General features: G+C 48.1%; 2 protein-coding genes across 3 annotated transcripts in view; one reads left to right on the top strand and one right to left on the bottom strand.

Moving 5' to 3' along the window:
* LRSAM1 (leucine rich repeat and sterile alpha motif containing 1) overlaps nt 1-10,158 on the top strand; it is a 31,029-nt gene extending 20,871 nt beyond the window's left edge. For both annotated transcript variants that reach the window (XM_070955503.1, XM_070955504.1), the window contains 7 exons: nt 1,226-1,306; nt 3,221-3,316; nt 3,918-4,016; nt 4,208-4,339; nt 4,873-4,954; nt 5,771-5,904; nt 7,190-10,158. In XM_070955503.1, coding sequence (XP_070811604.1) covers nt 1,226-1,306; nt 3,221-3,316; nt 3,918-4,016; nt 4,208-4,339; nt 4,873-4,954; nt 5,771-5,904; nt 7,190-7,315 — 750 coding nt within the window. In that variant the 3' untranslated portion in view covers nt 7,316-10,158. The remainder of the gene's footprint in view (nt 1-1,225; nt 1,307-3,220; nt 3,317-3,917; nt 4,017-4,207; nt 4,340-4,872; nt 4,955-5,770; nt 5,905-7,189) is intronic.
* Nucleotides 10,159-14,862: 4,704 nt separating this feature from the next.
* Nucleotides 14,863-20,220, bottom strand: part of FKBP15 (FKBP prolyl isomerase family member 15) — a 36,619-nt gene continuing 31,261 nt past the window's right edge. Inside the window, exons 25-29 of the mRNA XM_070955744.1 lie at nt 19,067-19,177; nt 18,803-18,910; nt 17,802-18,364; nt 17,145-17,241; nt 14,863-16,566 (exon numbers count right to left, since the gene is read on the bottom strand). Coding sequence (XP_070811845.1) covers nt 16,489-16,566; nt 17,145-17,241; nt 17,802-18,364; nt 18,803-18,910; nt 19,067-19,177 — 957 coding nt within the window. The 3' untranslated portion in view covers nt 14,863-16,488. The remainder of the gene's footprint in view (nt 16,567-17,144; nt 17,242-17,801; nt 18,365-18,802; nt 18,911-19,066; nt 19,178-20,220) is intronic.

Here is a 20,220-nt window from a genome sequence, read left to right on the forward strand (position 1 = left end):
GCTACAAGCTCTGAGTCACCGGAACGATTTCTTGAATCTTCCCCAAAAAAGGCCAAGGAAGCTTCAGAGTCTTTTGAACTTTACGTCTTCCAAAAACAAGCTGGATGCCCAGAGCTTGTAGCTTCCATTCATTGACTCCAAAGTATTCCAGATGCTTGAGGGTTTGCATAGAGTCCTTCACTGGCTGTCCCTCACGTCTAGGGTGACATACAAAGAAGGAGTATTTTTTTTTATCCGCCTTAGGGCGTTTCCCCTTATCCTTGATCTGTCCGTTAGGCCCTTCATGAAGAGCACCCCTCTGTTCCCAAGACGAGAATTTCCACTGAGGGTCACCTAAGACTCTATCAGAGTTTGTTGCAAAAAACAAATCCAGAAGCGCACACAGATAACTGATGCAGCTGGATTCATTAACTTCTTTATATACATAATAACAGATGAAGTATTTACAATACCAATAGTTGATTCTTCAACGTGGTAGCAGTTACAAGGTAGGAGAGTTAGTTTCATTTCAGCAGAGCAACAGACAAGCGCACACAGACTGCTTAGTTTCAGTTTCAGTTCTCTGCACAGACTCGGAAGCTGCAGACTAAGACACGCCCTGGCTCCAGTCTGTCTCAGCTCCCAATTGGCTGTTTTAATTGCCATGCCTATTCATTGGCTGACCTTGTTACCATGCCTCTGCCAGTTCATGAATAATCTGACGGACTCCAGCTCCCTTTCCAAGCCGACGGTGCAACACACAACGTTTTATCATTGTTTTCTCGTCTACTGAGTCCCTCGTCAAATCACAGTCGGTGTTTACCAGATGGAAAACAACTAGAAACTAGCACAGGATACCCCATACGTTAGATCCTAGAAAGACATTTGCTCCAGAAATGACTAAACTTAGATGGGTAGGTCACCTTTGCCCCCCAGCTGGGGTGTTGAGATGCTGTCACGTCGCAGACCTCGGCTTCCTCGGCGCGTTTCCTGACGGCAGGAAGTTACGTTTGTGACGTTGTGCAAAATCAGTTTGGGGGCTGGTGCATTCCCTGTCCGGTGTTGCGAGGAACTCCCGAGTAGTTACTCATACCCAAAGTCTGTTTGGCTGACGGAGGTGTAGCCCCCCTCCACCACCGCCCCTCTAGTACTTTGTGAGGTGTAGCCTCCCCAAAACGCTGTTGCGGTTAGGGAGGGAAAAACAGGCACGCAACCTCCCGCTTCCCTTGTTTCGTCTTCTCCCTAGATTAAGTTAATAGAGAGAGAGTTACTGCAGCTCACGCAGTTGGAGTTAAAGAGGCAGCAGCTGGACACAGAGGCTCTGCAGGTATGTCACCCCTCACCCACCCCAATCCCACACCTCCTTTTGAGACCATCATCCCCTCCTGCTTGGCTTCCTCCTCCTCCTCCTCCTCCTTCTGCCTTCCTCCTCCCCCCCCCCCCGACCTCTGGTTTAGCAACTTGTAGAAGAAGGCCCAGTGAAAGAATTTTCCAGGTTTATCAACCCCGGGTCTCCTCCTTTCGCTCGATGGCCTCTCTCGCAAACGCTGCCAAGATTCTGACATCGGTTGGGGTAGAGATTTTGGAGGAATGCCTTGTCGGAAAACCAGGCTGGGATGCTAAGTTGGAAATCTTGGTGTGGTTTTTTTTGGGAGGGGGGCAGGAATGAGGGGTGAAAGGGGTTAGAGGCAGTCCTCGACTTACGACCACAACGGAGCCCCCAATTTCCATGGCCAAGCGGAGACGATTATAAGTGAGTTTCGCCCCACTTTGCAGGCTCTCTTCCCCGCTCGTTAAGCGAATGGCTGCCGTCGCTAAGCTAGGAACACGGTCGTTAAGCAAATCTGGCTCTTCCCCCTCCCCCCATCAGAAGGTCGCAAAAAGGGGATCACACGAAAAAAAAAAAAAACCACCCTGGACACTGCCGACCGTCATAAATAGGAACCAGTTGCCGAGCATCCAAATTTTGATCCCGTGACTGCGGGGATGCTGCCACGGTCGTTGTGTGAAAGTCACTTTTTTTTGCACTGCCGTTGTCACGAAACGGACGGTTGTAAGTTGAGGACTACCTCTAGAAGCTGGCTGAGCATTTCATTTTTTTATTTTACTTTATTTTATTTTTTGGACCTATGATTTCTTTCTGGCTAGTTTTGCTTCGGTGTGCTTATTCCACCCTTTTTACCAACCGACCTCCATTCCAACCGGCACATTCCATCTCTCCAGCTGCACGAATTCTGTTCCGGCAACAAAACCAGGGTTTTGCATGTTGTTGTTTTTTCTCTCCCCAAAACAGCTATTTTTATTTGTTTGGGGTTTTTTGTTTTTGTTTTTTTTTAACAAAAAAGATCCGTTTCTAAATCCTTATGGACGTAGAATGCATCCCGTGAAATTCTCTTTTAAATCAGAACCAGGAAGGGAGTTTGCTATAAGAAGCGAACAAATCCGTGCGATTAAAAATTGAAAGATTTTTTTTTAAAAAAGTTTTTTTTCTTATACCCTTGCCGGTTGGGATTTTGATACCTAGAATACGGGGGGGGGGAGGGGGGGAGCGGGGGTTGTTGTTTTTTACGACTTTTCCTGTCACGTTTTGTGAAGTGAAATTGCCGCTGTGGTTAAGTTAGTCACGCGGAATCTGGCTTCCCTCGTCGACTTGGTTTGTCAGAAGGGTCGCGAAAAGTCGGGCGAATGAACCACAAGAAGACTCCGCTCGATGACGGAGTCTTCGACGGGATGATTGACGGCCGAGAATTGTAAGGTCACGAAGCCTTTTGGGCAGGGGTGAAATGCTACCGGTAGTGAACCGGTAGTGATAAAAGCTACCAGTTTGGGCGAAACGGTAATTTAAAAAAGCTACCGGTTGCTCCGAACTGGTATTTCCGACGATCAGCTGTGCCGCGCGGTTTAGCTTTGCTAGAAAGCAGGAAATCTAGCGAAGCTAAATTGCGCGGTACAGCTGATCGCCCCCCCCCTCGCTGTTCTACTTACCTTCCCAAGCCTCCTTTTGGTGCGCGCAGTCCGCATTTGGCCGAACCAGTAGCACACCGGTTCAGATTTCACCACTGCTTTTGAGCCTCGCTGAATTTTAACTTCCAAGGGAAAGCGCGAAGTTGTTTTTTTTTTAGAAATCGGGGGGCGAAGGAGACGGGGTAGACTCTTGTGTTCTAAGCCAGGGTGATTCGAGGCCGGTCAGGGAAGGAAGTTCAGTCTCCCTTCTTAAACACAAACCCACGTTGTGTTGCAGGAAGCAATCGGAGAGCAACGGAAAACACTGAGTCAGCTGCTGCAGCAGCTGCTGAAGGAGAAGAAGGAGCGAGAAGAGGAGCTGCAAGCCATCTTGGTAAAAGGGTCTTGGGGGGCAGCTGGCCTGCGGGACCTATTCATCTACTCATACTGTTCTGACCTAGGCTTCCTGAGACAGTAAAAAGCACACGATTAGTCCCAAAAACCCTCTTTTTTTATTTCAACGGCTGCGAATTCTGTTCATTCCCAGCCCGTGATGAGTCACAGATAGTTTGTAAAGAGTCCAACAGAGGTCTGCCACAGATAAGGCTGATAAACACCCACCTTCATCTCCCTTGGCACGCTGCCAAAAACCTAATCGGCAATTAGCTTTGCAAGGCCACATGGAGCACAGAGTCAAAACGGAGCTGCAGAATTTAAACCGGCCAGCACGAACAAAGTTGCTTCCTGCAACTTGTCTGCAAGAAAACAGCCAAACTCAGAGAACCCCCAAGGACCTCTGGAGAACTTCAGCTGCTTGAGGGGGTCACCAGGGATAGATGAACCAAAGTCTGGCCATTGTTTAGGGGCACGTTCGACCTCCTGGGATCGCTTAGAACAGTTTCCCCCTCCCCCATTTCCACATCTGCCAGGTCCTGAGGCATGATAGCTAAGGCTCCATCATCTCTTTATCGCCTTCCTTTCTCCTTTTTTTCCAGAAAGAACTGGAGGCCAAGAGCGAGACAAAGCAGGAGAACTACTGGTTGATCCAATACCAGCGGCTGCTAAACCAGAAACCTCTCTCTCTCCGGTTGCAGGTGATTGGCCAAGAGGCAGAGAAAAATCTCATTTCTTTTTTTTTTTTCTCTCTCTCTCGTTCTTCCACCATTCCATTCTTGGACAATCTCCTTGGTGTCCTGTCTGCTGGCGTGCCTTGCCTCGATACCCCCCAAACTGAAGCAGGCTGGGTTGTTTGATTCCTTCCTTCTCTCTCTCTTTCTCCCGGCAGGAAGAAGGCTTGGAGAGGCAGCTAGTGAAACTGTTGACGGACCTCTCGGCCGAGCACTACCTCCCCATCTTCGCCCATCATCGGATATCGCTCGAAATGCTCAGCAGCATGGTCCCTGGGGACCTAGCCGAGGTCAGAAACAAGGATCATTTTTACACTGTCAATTCCCTTTTCTCGGGAGATTCTCAGCCGTCCATCCAGGTCACGATTGTCCTAAAGGTGCTTTTTTTTTTTTCAAAAGGCAACTGGACTTTCTTGTTTTTCTTTGAAGGCGTTTCGCTTCTCATCCGAGGAGCTTCTTCTGCTCTGACTGGATGGTGGGGAGTGTAAATTCCTCACCCTTATTATTAGTCCTCGACTTACAACATTTCCTTTAGCAACCGTTCAAAGTTGCGAAAAAAGTAACTTAACAACCATTTTTCACACATAACCAACTTTCCAGAATCCCCATGGACACCGGATCATAATATAGACGCTAGGCCACTGTCCCATATTTATGACGGTCGCAGAGATCCCCTTTTGCAACCTTCTGACAAGCAAAAGGCGATGGGGAAGCCAGATTCACTTAATGTCCGTGTGACTCATTTAACAACCGCAGCGGTTCACTTAACCGTGGTTTTACTATTTTTATTTTTATTTATTTATTTATTTGATTTGATTTGCAGATCGGGATAATGGAATCTGGCTTGCAGCACGCCATCATCCAGAAAGCTCGGGAGATACAAGCTGTTGCAGAAACAATACCAGGTTACCTTCTTCGGATGTCCCCAGAGCTGGGGGTGGGGGAAATGAGGGGCACATTTGGGGAAGCCTTTCGTATTCCAGGAGGTTTCTTTGCTCGCTCTGTACGTGTTGGGTCCTTGAACCAGGAGTCCAACTCATTTGGGAAAGTTGCAAGCCATCTCAGGATAGCCTGCATTGAATGGCAGGGAGAGGAGACCACCTAGCAATTTTAGGATTGTAGCGTAGATAGGAGGATGGGGGGGAAAAAAATCCCAAGGAACTTCTTGCAATACGGTTGTCAGGGTTCCGAGAGATGCCCTAATGAAATCACGAGTCTCGAGCCAAGCTTCAAAAGAAATTCAGTTATTTATTAGGAGCTACATGTCTGCACTCCCAAGTAAAGCCAGCTCTGACCCTACGTAACTCCAGTTATGACCCTGTTTCCCGGCTCCCCCCAGAATGTGTCATAAATCACATTCGCCAACAAATTTCGGGAGTTGTAGAGGTCACTCCCCTCGGCTGCTGTAAGTAACCCTGGGATACAGCCTTGAGAGAGATAAGCATGGAATGTGCATCTGTCTTTGGCTGCTGTGCCATTTCGCCGGTTTCCCATCCCCCCTGGCCTATGGCAACTCGAGAGCAGGCCAGGGACGCTTTGCGAGTTGACAACGGTGTTCCATCAGGGCGCCAAGATTTTGAGTTCAACAAGAGAGTCAACTTTCTTTGGAACATGCAGCCGAGATTCCTTGAGGGTCTTCTCCTAATCCCACTGTGTAGCCCATTTTCTTCCTTGAGCCCTCCCCTTTCCTCACTCTCTGCCTCCCTTCCATCTGGTTGCAGAACTGTTGAAGCCAGCAGAAAAAACGGGACCTACTGCTCCAGAGTTTAGAGAAGAGTCCACCAACGCTGAAGTCCCATCGGCTCCAACAGCAGAAGAACACCACTGCGAGTGTGTCGTCTGTATGGAGCTAGAGGTAAGCCCTCCGGTGTCCTTTTGGAGACGGCGGGAATAGTGACAGCCTACTGCATTCATCCTTCTTTGTGGCCCACCTTAGCCTACCCAGCAACCCAATAGCAATAGCACTTAGACTTATATGCTGCTTCATAGTACTTTGACAGCCCTCTCTAAGCGGTTTACAGAGTCGGCCTCTTGCCCTCCAACAATCTGGGTCCTCATTTGACCCACCTCGGAAGGATGGAAGGCTGAGTCAACCTTGAGCCTGGAGAGATTCGAACTGCCAAATTGCAGGCAGCCGGCAGTCAGCAGAAGTAGCCTGCAGTACTGCACTCTAACCACTGCGCCACCACGGCAGAAGGAAGGAACGAAGGGAAGGAAGGAAGGAAGATGGAAGGATAAAAGGAAGGAAAGGAAGGAAAGATAAAAAGGGAAGGAAGGAAGGAAAGAATAAAAGGAAGGAAGGAAGATGGAAGGATAAAAGAAATGAAAGGAAGGATAAAAAGGGAAGGAAGGAAGGAAGGACTAGCAATAACATTTAGACTTATATACCGCTTTACAATGCTTTACAGCCCTCTCTAAGCGGTTTTCATAATCAGCCTCTTGCCCCACTTAAAACTGGCTTCTCATTGACCGACCTCAGAAGGATGGAAGGCTGAGTCAACCTTGAGCCTGGTGAGATTCGAATTGCTAAACTGCTGGCAGCCGGTGATCAGGAGAAGTAGCCTGCAGTACTGCACTCTAACCACTGTGCCACCGCAGTGGAAGGAAGGAAGGAAGGAAAGAATAAAAGAAAGGAAGGAAGGAAGATGGAAGGATAAAAGGAAGGAAAGGAAGGAAGGATAAAAAGGGAAGGAAGGAAGGAAAGAATAAAAGGAAGGAAGGAAGGAAGATGGAAGGATAAAAGGAATGAAAGGAAGGATAAAAAGGGAAGGAAGGAAGGACTAGCAATAACACTTAGACTTATATTCCGCTTTACAGTGCTTTTACAGCCTCTCTAAGCGGTTTTACAGAGTCAGCCTATTGCCCCCCCAAAAAACCTGGCTCCTCATTTGACCCACTTCGGAAGGACGGAAGGCTGAGTCCACCTTGAGCCTGGTGAGATTCGAACTGCCAAACTGCTGGCAGCCGCCTGCAAGTACTGCACTCTTAACCAACTAGCGCCACCACGGCAAATTCTGCTTGCGAGTTCGTTTTCCTTAAATCAAACCTTCTGCTTTTATTTCGCTGCCCCTTTTGCGCCTGTGAAAAAGACGCCCATTCTCTTGAGTGACTCCGTCCTCCTGCGTCTTCTCCTTCTCCAGGCCCGAGTCGTGTTTCTGAACTGCGGCCACGTCTGCTGCTGCCAGACCTGCTCCGAAGCCTTGCACACCTGTCCACTCTGCCGACAAGAAATCGTGCAACGGATCCGACTTTTCCACAGCGGCTAGCTTACTCGACGATGGAAAAGGGAAAGGAGTTTTTTTTTTTCTCACCGTCCTGGAAGAGAAACCGAGGGAGGAAAAAAAAAAAACCACCTGGAATTTCAGCCGTCCTCCTTTCATTTTTGCACGTCTTGTTTCATCATCGCTGCGCGCTCGGAATGCTTGTCTTGTGTTTCCGAGCACTCACTTCCGGTAATCGCGCACGCCGGACGATGGGGCAGGAAGGAAGTGTGCGCCACGCCTTTTGCACTAAATAATATATGCTGGTGGTTTTTTTTGCTCACTGTTGTCCGCGAGGAGTGTGATTACCGTATTTTTCGGAGTATAAGACGCACCTACCTTTTTTGGTGAGGAAAAGAAGAAAAAGAAATCTCCCTCTGCCTCTGAGCAATTTTGCCTCCTTGCAGCAAACAGCCTGCTTTACTTTCAGTTTCGTTTTCAGCATAGCTTGATTAGCACTAGGGGGAAAAAAATCTGCTCCAGCAATTTACCTCCTTGAAGCAAGCAGCAGAGCCCTGCGCAAAACAGCTGAGAGCAAATCAACTGAGAGTCGGGAGGCGGATCCAATCAACTTATGCTAATTAGCCTGTGCTGAAGCTGAAAGGAGCTGTTTTTTTCTTGCTGTTTGCTTGCAAGGAGGTAAATTGCTGCGAGGCAGAGGCCAAAGGGTGGGGGCCAGTGGGTGGGCCGGGCTACATTCAGTGTATAAGACATACCTAAATTTTCACCCCCTTTTAGGGGGGAAAAAAGTGTGTTTTATACACTAAAAAATACTGTAGTTCAAAATGTCCAGGCAACTGCTGAAATAACTGAAGGACATCCAAAAGTCTTCTTTTTTTTTCAAGAGGCAATTGGGACTTTCCTTGAAAACGTTTCGCTTCTCATCTTTCGAAGCGAATTCTTCCGATTCTTGGATGAGAAGCCAAAGGTTTTCAAGGAAAGAAAAGAAGGAAAAGAAAAAGAAAAACCAAAAAATCCAACAGCCTTTTGGAAAAGCACTAGGAGAACAAAAAAGCTGCTTTTTATAACAGGGAATCTGCGCCTGGATCGCTCTCAAGCTACTAGTCCTCACTGAAATTATTCGAATCTTCCTGCAAGTGGGAGGGGATTGCCATTATCTTCCTCTTCAGGTTTGGGTAATTGAAAAGGAGGAGCCATTCGCCAAAATATTGGAGTGGAAGAGAAGGGAAATAATTCTTCTCTGCTTTTCCCCCCGAGTGGAGGAACCTCCTCAGCCAAAGATGGCAGCCTGGCATGACCGCTCCCTTAGAGACGAAAGTTGAACCCGGGTGGCACGAAATGTAGGCTGGATTACTGAAAGGCGGCGCCCAATTGAGTGACTCTTCTGTTCTGCTTGGCAAGCATGTAAGTTAATAACTTGGTTAATTAGTCAGTCAGTGGACGTGAACTGCCTGGGCACGCTCTTCCCCAGAAAGCGGGCAAGAGTGGTGGGCAGGAACACCACCAAGGTCAGGATCCCATGAGGACTGGAAACTTCATTCTCTACCTGCCGCCTCCTGAAAAATCTGCACTTTTCTTTGGACTGAACCACTTGCCTTCGTTCCGGGATGCTCGGAAGAGCCTTTGGCGTAGGGGGTGGGGGGGAATGTTCTCCGCCCACCTCTCCCCCACCCCATCTTTCTGGGGCTGCACCAGAGTCCAGATAGGACCTTCCGGATTGGATCTGCTGCCTTGAATCTTTTAGCCTCGAGGATGATGGGAGTTGGGGGGGGGGTCTTTCTTTCCCCCAGCTGGAAAGGGGGGGAAAAAATTGCTGGTAGAGCAGAGGTTCCCAACTTTGTCAATTTTAAGACTTAAAAGGTTCTGAAAGCAGCCAGCGTGGGGAATTCTGTGAGTTGAAGTCCACAAAGCTTCAAAAGTGGGCAAGGTTGGACACTCTGGATTGTAGAATCTGGAGGTTGAGGGGACTGTGAAATTCCCACCTTCGCCCTGATTATTGCATCAATCTTCCTAGGGTTGCATCTGAAGTCACGAGGACATTGGTTTTGTGTTGGTAAGAGGGGGTGTACCCAAAACTCTGTTGGACACATGAGGTCTTGGCTGCAAGTCCGACAAGTTCCGATGATTCCACTCATCCACGTTCCCCCTGGAGAACCTCTCGCCCCGTGATGGCGAACCTGTGGCACGCGTGCCCGAAGTGGCACACGGAGCCATGTCGCCTAGCACGCGCGGCGTCGCCCGTTCCTCTTTCCGGGTTTCTGGCGCCCATGTGCGCGCGACAATCAGCTGGCCTTTCTGCGTGCGGCAGTAGCTGGAAACTGGAAGAGCTGGTCTTCCGTTTTTCCCGCGTGAGCGTGCACGCCGGCTAGCTGATTGTCGCACGCCCATGCGTGCCAGAAACCCGGAAGAGTAGCTGGCTGAAACCGGAAGTTCAGTAGCTGAAACCGGAAGTTCATTTTCGGGCACGCGCATGGACCCTGGGCAGCTCCTCTTCCGGGTTGCGGTCCAGAAGTGCGCGCATGAAGTGCATGAGCCCATACTCCCTTTTTGGCATTTGTTGCCGAAAAGGTTCGCCATCGCTGCTTTAACCATTGCTGTTCCAGACAGACACTGGGAACTCCAGGGAAGACTTCTCTAGCTGCTTGTCCGTCCGTCCCTACCAATTACCCAGTTCTGGAGTGCCTGGGGTTTTGTGTGAAAAGCCATGAAGGAGGAGGAGAGGAACATCGGGAGCCATCGCCCAGGTGGAGCTTTCTTTCCCAAAATCCTCAAGAAGGGCCCACCGTAACTTCCCGCATGTTTGTCTGGTTGCCTACATTGATCGATCTGTTTGCCATGTAATGTTTTCATACGTACGTCAGCCGAGAAATAAAATTCCAGAGCTTCGACTTGTGACATCCTTCAGTAGCATCAAAGACGGTTTACGCTCCTCCAACCTTCTTCGTTTTAAAAAGCAGCACTCCAAAATGTTATTTCCACCCCCAGTCACGTAAAAATGAAGACTCAAATCACCCAGGCCAAAAGTACCTTGAAAAGGTTAAAATCGTGGCAGCCGGGCCAAATTTTATTAAAACGGGGACGTTTTTCGTTAACTCTTCCTTCATTCCGACGAGACTCTGCGACTTCCCCCAAATGGACGGAAGACGGGACTTCGATGAGTAACGAAACGTCTCCCGTTTTAATAAAATTTGGTCCAGTGGCCACGATTGTAACCTTTCCAGACGTTTTCACCTTTTCAAGGTATTATTCCTCCCAATCCTCGAAAGCGGTAAAATCAAAATTCGGTACGTCTTGCAGGATAGGGTGAAAGATTTCCTGACTGGGTGGCTCAGTGGCTAAGACCCTGAGCTTGTCGATCAGAAAGGTCGGCGGTTCAGCGGTTCGAATCCGTAGTACAAGTCTCCTGCGTGAGCAGGGGGTTGGACTGGATGACCTCCAAGGTCCCTTCCAACTCTGATACTGTTATTCCTTTTGAGGGCCCAGAAGAAATAAAAAAAAAAAAAAAGCTTTGCCTTTTATAAAAACGGCCCTTTCCCTGTAAACATGGCCAAGATTTGGTTAGGACAACTGTCCTACTCACAGTGGACTTTCAGCCAACTGGAAAGTGACATTTGGCTGAACTCAAGATAAGACTGAATTGACAACCTGATGCATCCTCCCCCTGGCCCATCCAATGATGTGGGTTGTTGGGGAAAAGACCAGGAAGGTGACATGTCCCTTAACTCAAGGTTAAACAATGCATCCGATGACTTGGCAGCAGCTACACAACTTAAGCTGGAATAGTCGGAACGGGTTAGTTTCCCATAGCAGAAGGGGATTTCACATAATTTTACCACCTTTTCAATGCGAGTGCGGCTTTGCACGAGTGAGCGCAGCTTGCATGCCTGCTCGCGGCTTAAAAACGTGACTAAATAGGATGGCCTAGCGCCAGTGAGGGTGGGCAGGGTGGATGGGACTGAATACCCCCTCATTGGGCAAACCCATGAGAACCTCTCTTAAGTATGCCCAAATTTCTAGCTTCTGAAATGGGCGGGGGGGACGGACACCAAGCTCCAGAGATGCCTTCAGCCGAGTCAATCAATGCCGAGGCAGATAGTCCTCACGAATCGCAATTGAGCCCGCTGTCGCTAAGCGAGACAGCGGTCAAGTTGAGTTTTGCCCCGTTTTACGACGTTTCCTGCCAACGGTTGTTCAGCGAGAGTCATGATTTGCGGTCATCCAGCGTTGTTAAGTGAATCCTGGTTCCCCATGGAGCGTGCCGGTCAGGAGGTCGTAAAAAGGATCCCGTGAGACACTGCGACTGTCATAAATGCGAATCGGGGGGCCAAGCATCTGTATGTTCATCAGGTGACCATGGGGACACTGCGAAGAGAGTTAAGCATGAAAGAAATCACGCAGCGGTCACTAAACCAACTGTTGGAAATCAAGGACTGACTCCGTGTGCCTTCGAGGCTCTGCAAGATCAAGACGGGGATGTCCAGCTTGTTAGAAGGAGCTACGAATGAGGAAGTCCACTCGTGTTCTTAAATCACTTAAATTACTCTAGAAATAGCTTTTTGAGGCGGGGTGGAGGGAGGCTATTTTCAGCCTTTGGCACAGTCACCGCCAGTAAACTCCCACCAACGTTGAGTTAACAAGTCATTGATTAAGGATTAAAGTTCAGAGGGGGTGGAGAGAGATTGGATTTTATTTACTGGTCTGGTCGGTGGTTCTCAACTCCTTACGTTGACTGGAAAGCTCAACCCACCTTCAGCTGATTATACGGAAGCGTTAAAGAATGTCCGGGCACTCTCGGATTTGGGAGCGCGCAAGACAGGTTGAATGAGGGCTTCGAAGAGTTGCTTGCATTGAGGTCTTGTTCGCCTAGCATATGTTGTTCTGGGTTCAGAAGAAGCCAGATAGCCAAAGCAAGCTATGAAGGTGACCAGCGAGGATCTTCAGAAAGGAACTGTCTTGAGTTGGGGGCTCTAGGAGAAACCCAAGTTTCCTAGAGTTTGATCTCAAGTCCTGAAGACGACATGGCCCTCCTGTCCTCTGTGGATGGCGGTGGAAAGGAATGCAACATCTGCTATGAGTCCTACCAAGAGGTTTCCACCAGGCGGGTACCGAAGCTTCTCTGGTGTTCCCACACCATCTGCCTCGCCTGTCTCAGGAAACTGGTTTGCCAGAACAGAGTGGTCTCCTTCGTGGTCTGCCCTTTCTGCCGGATGGTGACCCTCGTGCCCCAAGAAGGCCTCAAGGCTTTGAGGAACAATGAAGCCCTCCTACGAGAGATAGGGCCACCCGGAGCGGAGGAATCCCAGGCCACCTCTGAAGATGGCTTGGAAGAAGACAAAGATTCCACGAGAGGTTCCAACTGGTCCTTTGGCAATGTGGCCCTGTCTCTGGAGTACACTTATAGGCCTACTTCACCCATCTTCACTGTCAGCAGCATCGTTCCGGCGTTTCCCATGGGGTTCCATGCGGAGATATGGAACGGGCTCCGTCTGCAGGAGATGCAAAATGCCGTGGTGATAGAGATGCCTCCGAGGACATCTTCAGCTCCTGCATCTGTGGAGAACCTGCGCATTTGCTTTGCGGTGACTCTGATCCTTCTTGTGGTCTCCATCTTCTTCACGGTGGTCTTTTCTTGAGGCAGGGAATGCTAGATGCACCACCGTGTCCCAAGAAGAGCTCCACGCCTTGAGGAACGATGAAGTTCTCCTATGAGAAATAGGAGACAAACAAAGGACCCATATCGTGCTCCTAGATTTACTTTCCTCTCCTGCTGGATTATTTAGACGATGACTTCAGGACTTTCTGATCCAGCAGTGATGAGATCGCCTCTGTCAATCTATTGCTCTCTTTCTGGCTGCTGTGATGACTTTGCACAATTTTCTCCATGGCAAGCAAAAGTGACAGTTGTTCCTATTGGTGATGATCTACAATTCTTAGGACCCTGAAGCCAAGCATGACCAGGGATGAAGGATGCTGGAAGATGTGGATTAGCATCAGCTAGAGGGCTCTGGTTTCTATAGGGTACAGAGTGGATGGGTGGATGAATCGATAAATTTGTGGATGGATAGATGGATGAATAAATTGGTAAATGGATGGATGAATTGGTGAATGGATGGATGGATGGATTAATTGGTGGATGGATGGATGGATGGATTGGTGGATGGATTGATAAACGGATGGATGGATGAATAAATTGGTAGATAGATGGATAAATTGATGGATGGATGGATGAATTGGTGGATGGATGGATGGATGAATTGGTGGATGGATGGATGGATGGATTGGTGGATGGATTGATAAACGGATGGATGGATGGATGAATAAATTGGTAGATAGATGGATAAATGGATGGATGAATTGGTGGATGGATGGATGAATTGGATGGATTGATAAATGGATGGCTGGCTGGATGAATAAATTGGTAGATGAATGGATGGATAAATTGGTGGATGGATGGATAATGGATGGATGAATTGGTGGATGGATGGATGGATAGATGGATGGATGGATGGATGAATTGGTGGATGGATGGATGGATGGATGAATTGGTGGATGGATTGATAAATGGATGGATGGATGATTTCCAAGACTACTTTCATCCTGAGCCATCTCAGCTGTTGGGGACAACTAACTTGACACATTTTATGGGCTTGGACTGACAATTCCTTGACCATTTCTGTTGACTCCTATCACGTCATGTTATAGAAAACGTTGAAAGTTGCAATAAAATGTTCCTTTTTTTAAAACTAGGGGAACCTCAAATTATTAGAAGAATAGAACTCCCAGTTTCCCAGTTTGTAGCCTGACGCCATCACGAGATCATCCTTAAGACCATAGGCAAAGTTGTCCCTTTTCTGAAATGGAAAACCTACCAAGAATCATAGCAGAATTTTTTTTAAAAAAAATGTGCACACATGTACCCCCGTTTTAAAATCCTCTGCCCAGATGCTCCCTAGCCCATCCCCATCCCTAGGCTAACCCACCCCCTTGTCACGAAACTTTGGAGATTGTTATACTTTGGAAATTCAACACAAAACTTTTAACTGTGAATACAGAGGGAGGAGGGCCCCGCAACCAGATCCACCCTCTCTTTAAAAGAGAATAGAATAGAATAACAGAGTTGGAAGGAACCTTGGAGGTCTTCTAGTCCAACCCCCTGCCTAGGCAGGAAACCCTACACCACTTCAGACAAATGGTTACCCAACATCTTAAAAACTTCCAGTGTTGGAGCGTTTACAACTTCTGGTGGCAAGTTGTTCCACTGATTAATTATTCTCACTGTCAGGAAATTTCTCCTTAGTTCTAAGTTGCTTCTCTCCTTGATGAGTTTCCACCCATTACTTCTTGTCCTGCCCTCAGGTGCTTTGGAGGATAGCTTGACTGCCTCTTCTTTGTGGCAGCCCTTGAAATATTGGAAGACTGCTATTATGTCTCCCCTGGTCCTTCTTTTCATTAAACGAGACATACCCAGGTCCTGCAACCGTTCTTCATAAGTTTTAGAAAAGAAAAGAGTCGGGACGAGTGGCGATTTCATTTCCTTTAATTGCACTTTTATTTGTGATTCTTCCCACCCCCCCCATCCCCGACCCCACCACCCAAAAAAAAAGAAAGAAAAAGAATGAAAGACACAAAGTTGGGAAATTTGGTCCAACAGAGTTAGTGCTACGTTCTGCATCCGAAGAGGAAAATCCTCAACCGACGTGAGGCAAAGTTGTAAAGACAACAGCAGACGATGCAAAAGAAGATGGAAGATTTCGGGGGAGGAGGGCAGAGAAATGGGAGTTTTGGGGAGGGGAGAGGTGTTCATTCCCAAAGACCCCCCTCTCCCCCAATTGGTGTTTCCTTCTACGGGCTGCGTTGATGAGAAAGAAAATTTCCCATCGCTTCCTTCTAAAACAAGACTTGCTAGAGCGAAGGCTCAGTTAATCTGCTTTGCCTTCTACTCAAAACAACCAACCCTTACATAAAAAAGGCTTATGGGGACACCCCCTTTTTTTCAAACATTTAGGGTGCCTGTCAGCCACAGATCTGACGTATTAAACCTATTAGAAACAGAACAGACACTCCTGCTCCAGGTAGCCCCTTCCCCTTAAATGCTGAAGAGTCTTTTTCATTTTTTGGGGGGGGAATCCTCTTCACGAGCAAATGACACCCCAGCAGAGTTAGAAAGGATGGCTATCCCCTTTGGTTGGGAATATGACAAGGTCTCTCACCGCCTGCTTAAAAAAAAGGGGGGGACACTGAACCCCAAGAAAAGGCTGCAAGAAAAGAACTCCAGCCCGAAAGTTTTTGGGAAAGGGAGATAAAATTGCATAGGGATGAAGGAGCCGCTCTTATCGTCGCCGTTTTAAACCCGGACAAGGATCGAAACGTGGAGAAGCTGGCCCACCGGAAAAAAAACAATCCATCTCACCAATAAGGCAGGAGTTGCTCGACGCGCAGATGCTCTTTCCGGTTATTAGAGAAATAGGAGAACTGGATGGAAAAATCACCCGAAAATTAAAAGCCTGAATCTATTCATTCCTCCGTTGCTAAAAACTCTCTCTTGGTCCTTGGGCTCTTTTTATCCTGCTGATATTCTGTCTTGCAAAATCTCCAGCGACTGATTCTTATTCTTATTCTTCTTATTCTTATTCTCATTCTATCTCTCTCTCCCTTTCTCTTTCTTTCTTTCTTTCTTTCTTTCTTTCTTTCTTTCTTTCTTTCTTTCTTTCTTTCTTTTTCTTTCTTTCTTTCTTTCCCTGGTCTTGTAGAAAAAGAGGCTCCTGGCTAGCCATTTAAAACCCTCGTGTAGGCAGATTAGTGGGCAGGGAATCCTCAAAAGCACCAATGGGGAGATGGGATGGGCAGGAAGGGAAAAATATATATATATAAAATTCGGGGTTCTCACACGTGCATCCCAGAAGGAACCTGGCGCTGCACGAAAAGGACCATTTCAGCTCCTCTTGTCCCTCCGTGAAGACGTTCTCAATTGCAAAGAAAAGAGCAGGGGCCTGAATTTCAGAGGTTAATGCAGAAAAGGGCTTGTTTATGTGCTTCAGTGCAGGGAGAGAAACCTCTGGCATTCAAGGCCCACCCCCCAGGTGCACAAGGGGCAATCCCAGAATCTTGCGGAGGTGGCCCGTGTGCCAGCCAGTTCCCAAGGCACCCCCCAGTGTGCAAAACAATCAAGCAAAATATCTCCGTCGTAAGCAAGTTCCTTCCAAGCTTTCATCCGTTGCTCATCCCAGCCAGTCCAGATCATCGTCGTCTTCGTCATCCTCGAAGAGCGGAGTCGGGGGAGGCCGTCCCTTAAAGCTCTGGAGGACCAAGGAAGACAAGTGTGAGATTGGAACGCTTCCCAGAGAGGACCACACGACCCCCACAGATGGGTGTACAGGTAGTTCTCGACTTAAAACCAGTGGTGAAATCCGAACTGGTTTGCTACCGGTTCGCTGGCCACACATGCGCACTGCGTGCCAAACACGCACTCTGCACACACACATGCATGTGCAGTGTGCACCAAAAGGAGGTTTGGGAAGGTAAGTAGAAGCAGGGGGGAAATCAGCTGTGGCAAGCGATTTAGCTTAGCTAGAAAGCAGGATTTCCTGCTTTATAGCAAAACTAAACCGCGCTGCACAGCTGATCCCGTTATTCTATTTACCTTTCCAAGGCTCCTTTTGGCACACGCTACGTGCAGTGCGCACCAAATGGAGGCTTGGGAAGGTAAGTAGAACAGCGAGGGAGGGGGATCAGCTGTGCCGCGCGGTTTAGCTTTGCTAGAAAGCAGGAAATCCTGCTTTCTAGCAAAGCTAAACCGTGCGGCACAGCTGATCGTCGGAAATACCCATTCGGAGTGTGTGTGAATATACAACCTTGCAGTCCCCCCAGGCCTCACCAGTTCTTCATCATCCTCTTCCTCTTCCAGCGGACCTCCTGATGAAGGCAGCTTACAGTTGGTTGCTTTCAACAAATTGGCTTTATCCTCAGAGGTGCTGCAAGAAATGAAGAAATGAAGAAACTTGAAACCTACCCCCCCAAGAGCGGTCTGTAATTGTGGCTGAAAACTGCTGACGTCCCAATAGAAAATCCTTAAAGAGGCTTATTTTGTTTGAAGAACAAAGCAAAGTCCCATAGAACCAAAAAAAAAAAAAAAACCCAAGATGTCCTCCCCTCCCCATCACAGCATCTACATGCTGCAATCCCCCCAAACGGTAAGTCTATCCCTCCGTAAAACAGGCTGGGCTTATTGCAATACTCAGAGCAAAAATATGCAATGGCTATTCATGAGTGTTGTGGCCCACTAGCAGCCAGCGCATCTGGCAGCAGATTCGGACAGCGAGGAGGTTGGGGAGGAACATGGGTCAGTCCTGGAATCTGGGGAGGGCTCTGATGAGGGCTCTGCTGAGATGTTCTCGCTTTTAAGAGCCACCCAATGTTGCCTCCTCCAGCTCCAAATTTGGAGATCTCGGGGTGCCTCAACTGACTTGGGATGATGCAAGAACCTAGCCGAAACAGAGAAGAGGCGCGAAGCTCCTCTCTGATCGGCACTGACCTGGAATCCTCATTCGGAGGGATGGGTGCCGCTGGTGGCATCTCCCCAGTTTGGACTTTCTCATCTGTTGAAGGAAGGCTCAAGGATGTTGGATTTTGGTTAGGAACATCTGGGCAAGTGTCCTCTTCTCTTTCTGGGTCCAGTGTAGGCACAGCTTCCTCAGCTGATGGCTTCAAGGGAACGGGATCTGCGGATGTGTCCTCAACAGCACCGCCAACATCTGAAGCATGCGCTTCTGTTGGTCCAGCAGACACAATCCCTTCCTTATTCTCCACCTCTGAAGATTGTGTGACAGGATTAGAGGATGCCGGGGTCAACTCAGCAGGCGTGTCTGAACGCTGGGTTTCCTGTTCCTGCTTGCTTTGACTTCCTTCTGAAGAGAGAGTAGAGCCGTTTGGGTCTTCTTCTAGGTTGTCTGAAGGTACAGGAGATGCCACCGCCGGCGTCTCATCAGGACTGCCTGGCTGATCTCGGGCGAGGGCCACTGGGCTTGCTCTCTGCTGTGGTCCCTGCTCTTCATGGCTACGCTCTTCAGACCTTTCCAGTAGCTGCAGAGTTATTGCCTGGCAACAGGAAGAAAGGAAGGAAAAAGATTAGTAGTCTCAATCAGGGGTGAAATGCTCTGAAGTCTGCTACCGGTTTGCTTCGCTACCGGTTCGCTTTGTGTGCACATGCGAGGTGCACGCCAAATGCATGCTTCAAGCGCCATGCGCACCACAGGCGCTATCATGCAGCGCTGAAAAAGGAGGATTAAGAAAACAGCTGTGCCGTGCGATTTAGATTTGCTAGAAAGCAGGATTTCTGTTGAAAATACTGGTTTGCCCGAACCGGTAGCATTTATTACTACCAGTTTGGGCGAACCGGTCCGAACCGGTAGCATTTCACCCCTGGTCTCAACCTCTTGCTGCCGAATGAGACTTGTAAGCGAAGAAAAAAGGAGATGATCCGCTGAACGATTATGAAACCAAGGAGGTCAACATCTCATGGATCTGAAGCGTTACCTTGATGGTGCTCATAACAACTCCGAGAACGATCCTTCCAGTGTAGGACTCCTCCAACTCAAATTGGCCTCGGAGGGAATGGAAGACCCCGTTCATGATTTTTTTCACCTGGAAATGGAAAAGCGATCCAGAAGGGTTACCCGAGAAAGCATCCCAGAAGGACCCAACAGCCAATTGAGGGGAGTTCCTGGGTTAAGGTTAGGGTTTCTCTTTTTTAAAAAATATCCTATTTAATAAGAGGTTTCTCTGGAGGGGCCGATGTACCTCTTCGGCTGAAGCTGTCGGTGGGGCGCTATTGATGATCTTACTGAGCTCTCGGATCCGGTCTTCATAATGGGCAGTGAGGTCTGCCAGCTGGGACTGCAAGGCCGCACACTGGCACGGGGTTCAGAGAAAGAGAACATAATCGGTGTGATGGAGGCAGGACTCTCGCCTCCAGTTTTGCAGGTTCTTCTAAACATTTCTTTAAAAATTATTTTATTTCCAAAGTTAAAATGCAAGAGGGAAAGAAGAAAGCAACTAACCGCCATCAAACACGAATAATACATTTTAAAAAAAAAAAGCGTACAAAAGAAATAACACATGGCAACTATATCATTCACGCTGGCTTTGAATATAAAAAGTCCATCCTGGTTGAATGCTGAAAAACACACCCAAAATATTGGATATTTTCCTCTGCTTACATAACACTATATTTTTCGGACTATAAGACACACTTTTTTGTATCTCAAAAAGGGGCAAAAATGTCTGTGTGTCTTATAGACTGAATATTGCCCAACCGCCAGCTGTTTTTTTGGGGGGGGCATCTGCGTGCCCTGTTTTGGGGTCTTTTTTCAGCCTTTTTCAGGCCTTTCTTTGGCCCATTTTCGAGGCTTTTTTTGGCCCGTTTCGGGGCCTTTTTGGCCTGTTTTCAGGGCTTTTCTCAGCCCATTTTTGAGGCTTTTTTGGCCTGTTTTTTCCAAAAAAGGGTGCCGAAAAAGTCTCAAAAACGGCCCCCCAAAAGCCTCAAAAACGGCCCGCAAATACCTCAAAAATGGGCCCAAAAAGCCTCAAAAACAGGCCGAAAAAAGCCCTGAAAACAGGCCGAAAAAAGCCCTGAAAACAGGCCGAAAAGGCCCCGAAACGGGCCAAAAAAAGCCTCGAAAACAGGCCAAAAAAAGCTTCAAAAACAGGCCAAAAGAAAGCCCCAAAAACTGGCTGAAAAAAGCCTCAAAAACTGGCTGAAAAAAGCCCCCAAAATAGGCCAAAAAAAGCCTTGAAAATTGGCTGAAAAAAGCCCTCAAAACGGGCCAAAAAAAGCTTCGAAAATGGGCCGAAAAAAGACTGGAAAAGGCCCGAAAAAAGGTAGCCCAAAAACTTTTTTTTGCTGTTTTCCTCTTCTAAATTTAGGGCGTCTTATAGTCCGAAAAAATACGGTA

Source organism: Pituophis catenifer, unplaced genomic scaffold (genome assembly GCF_029215685.1).
Source record: "Pituophis catenifer annectens isolate HBS135680 unplaced genomic scaffold, rPitCat1.0.hap2 SCAF_17, whole genome shotgun sequence".
NCBI lineage: Eukaryota > Metazoa > Chordata > Lepidosauria > Squamata > Colubridae > Pituophis > Pituophis catenifer.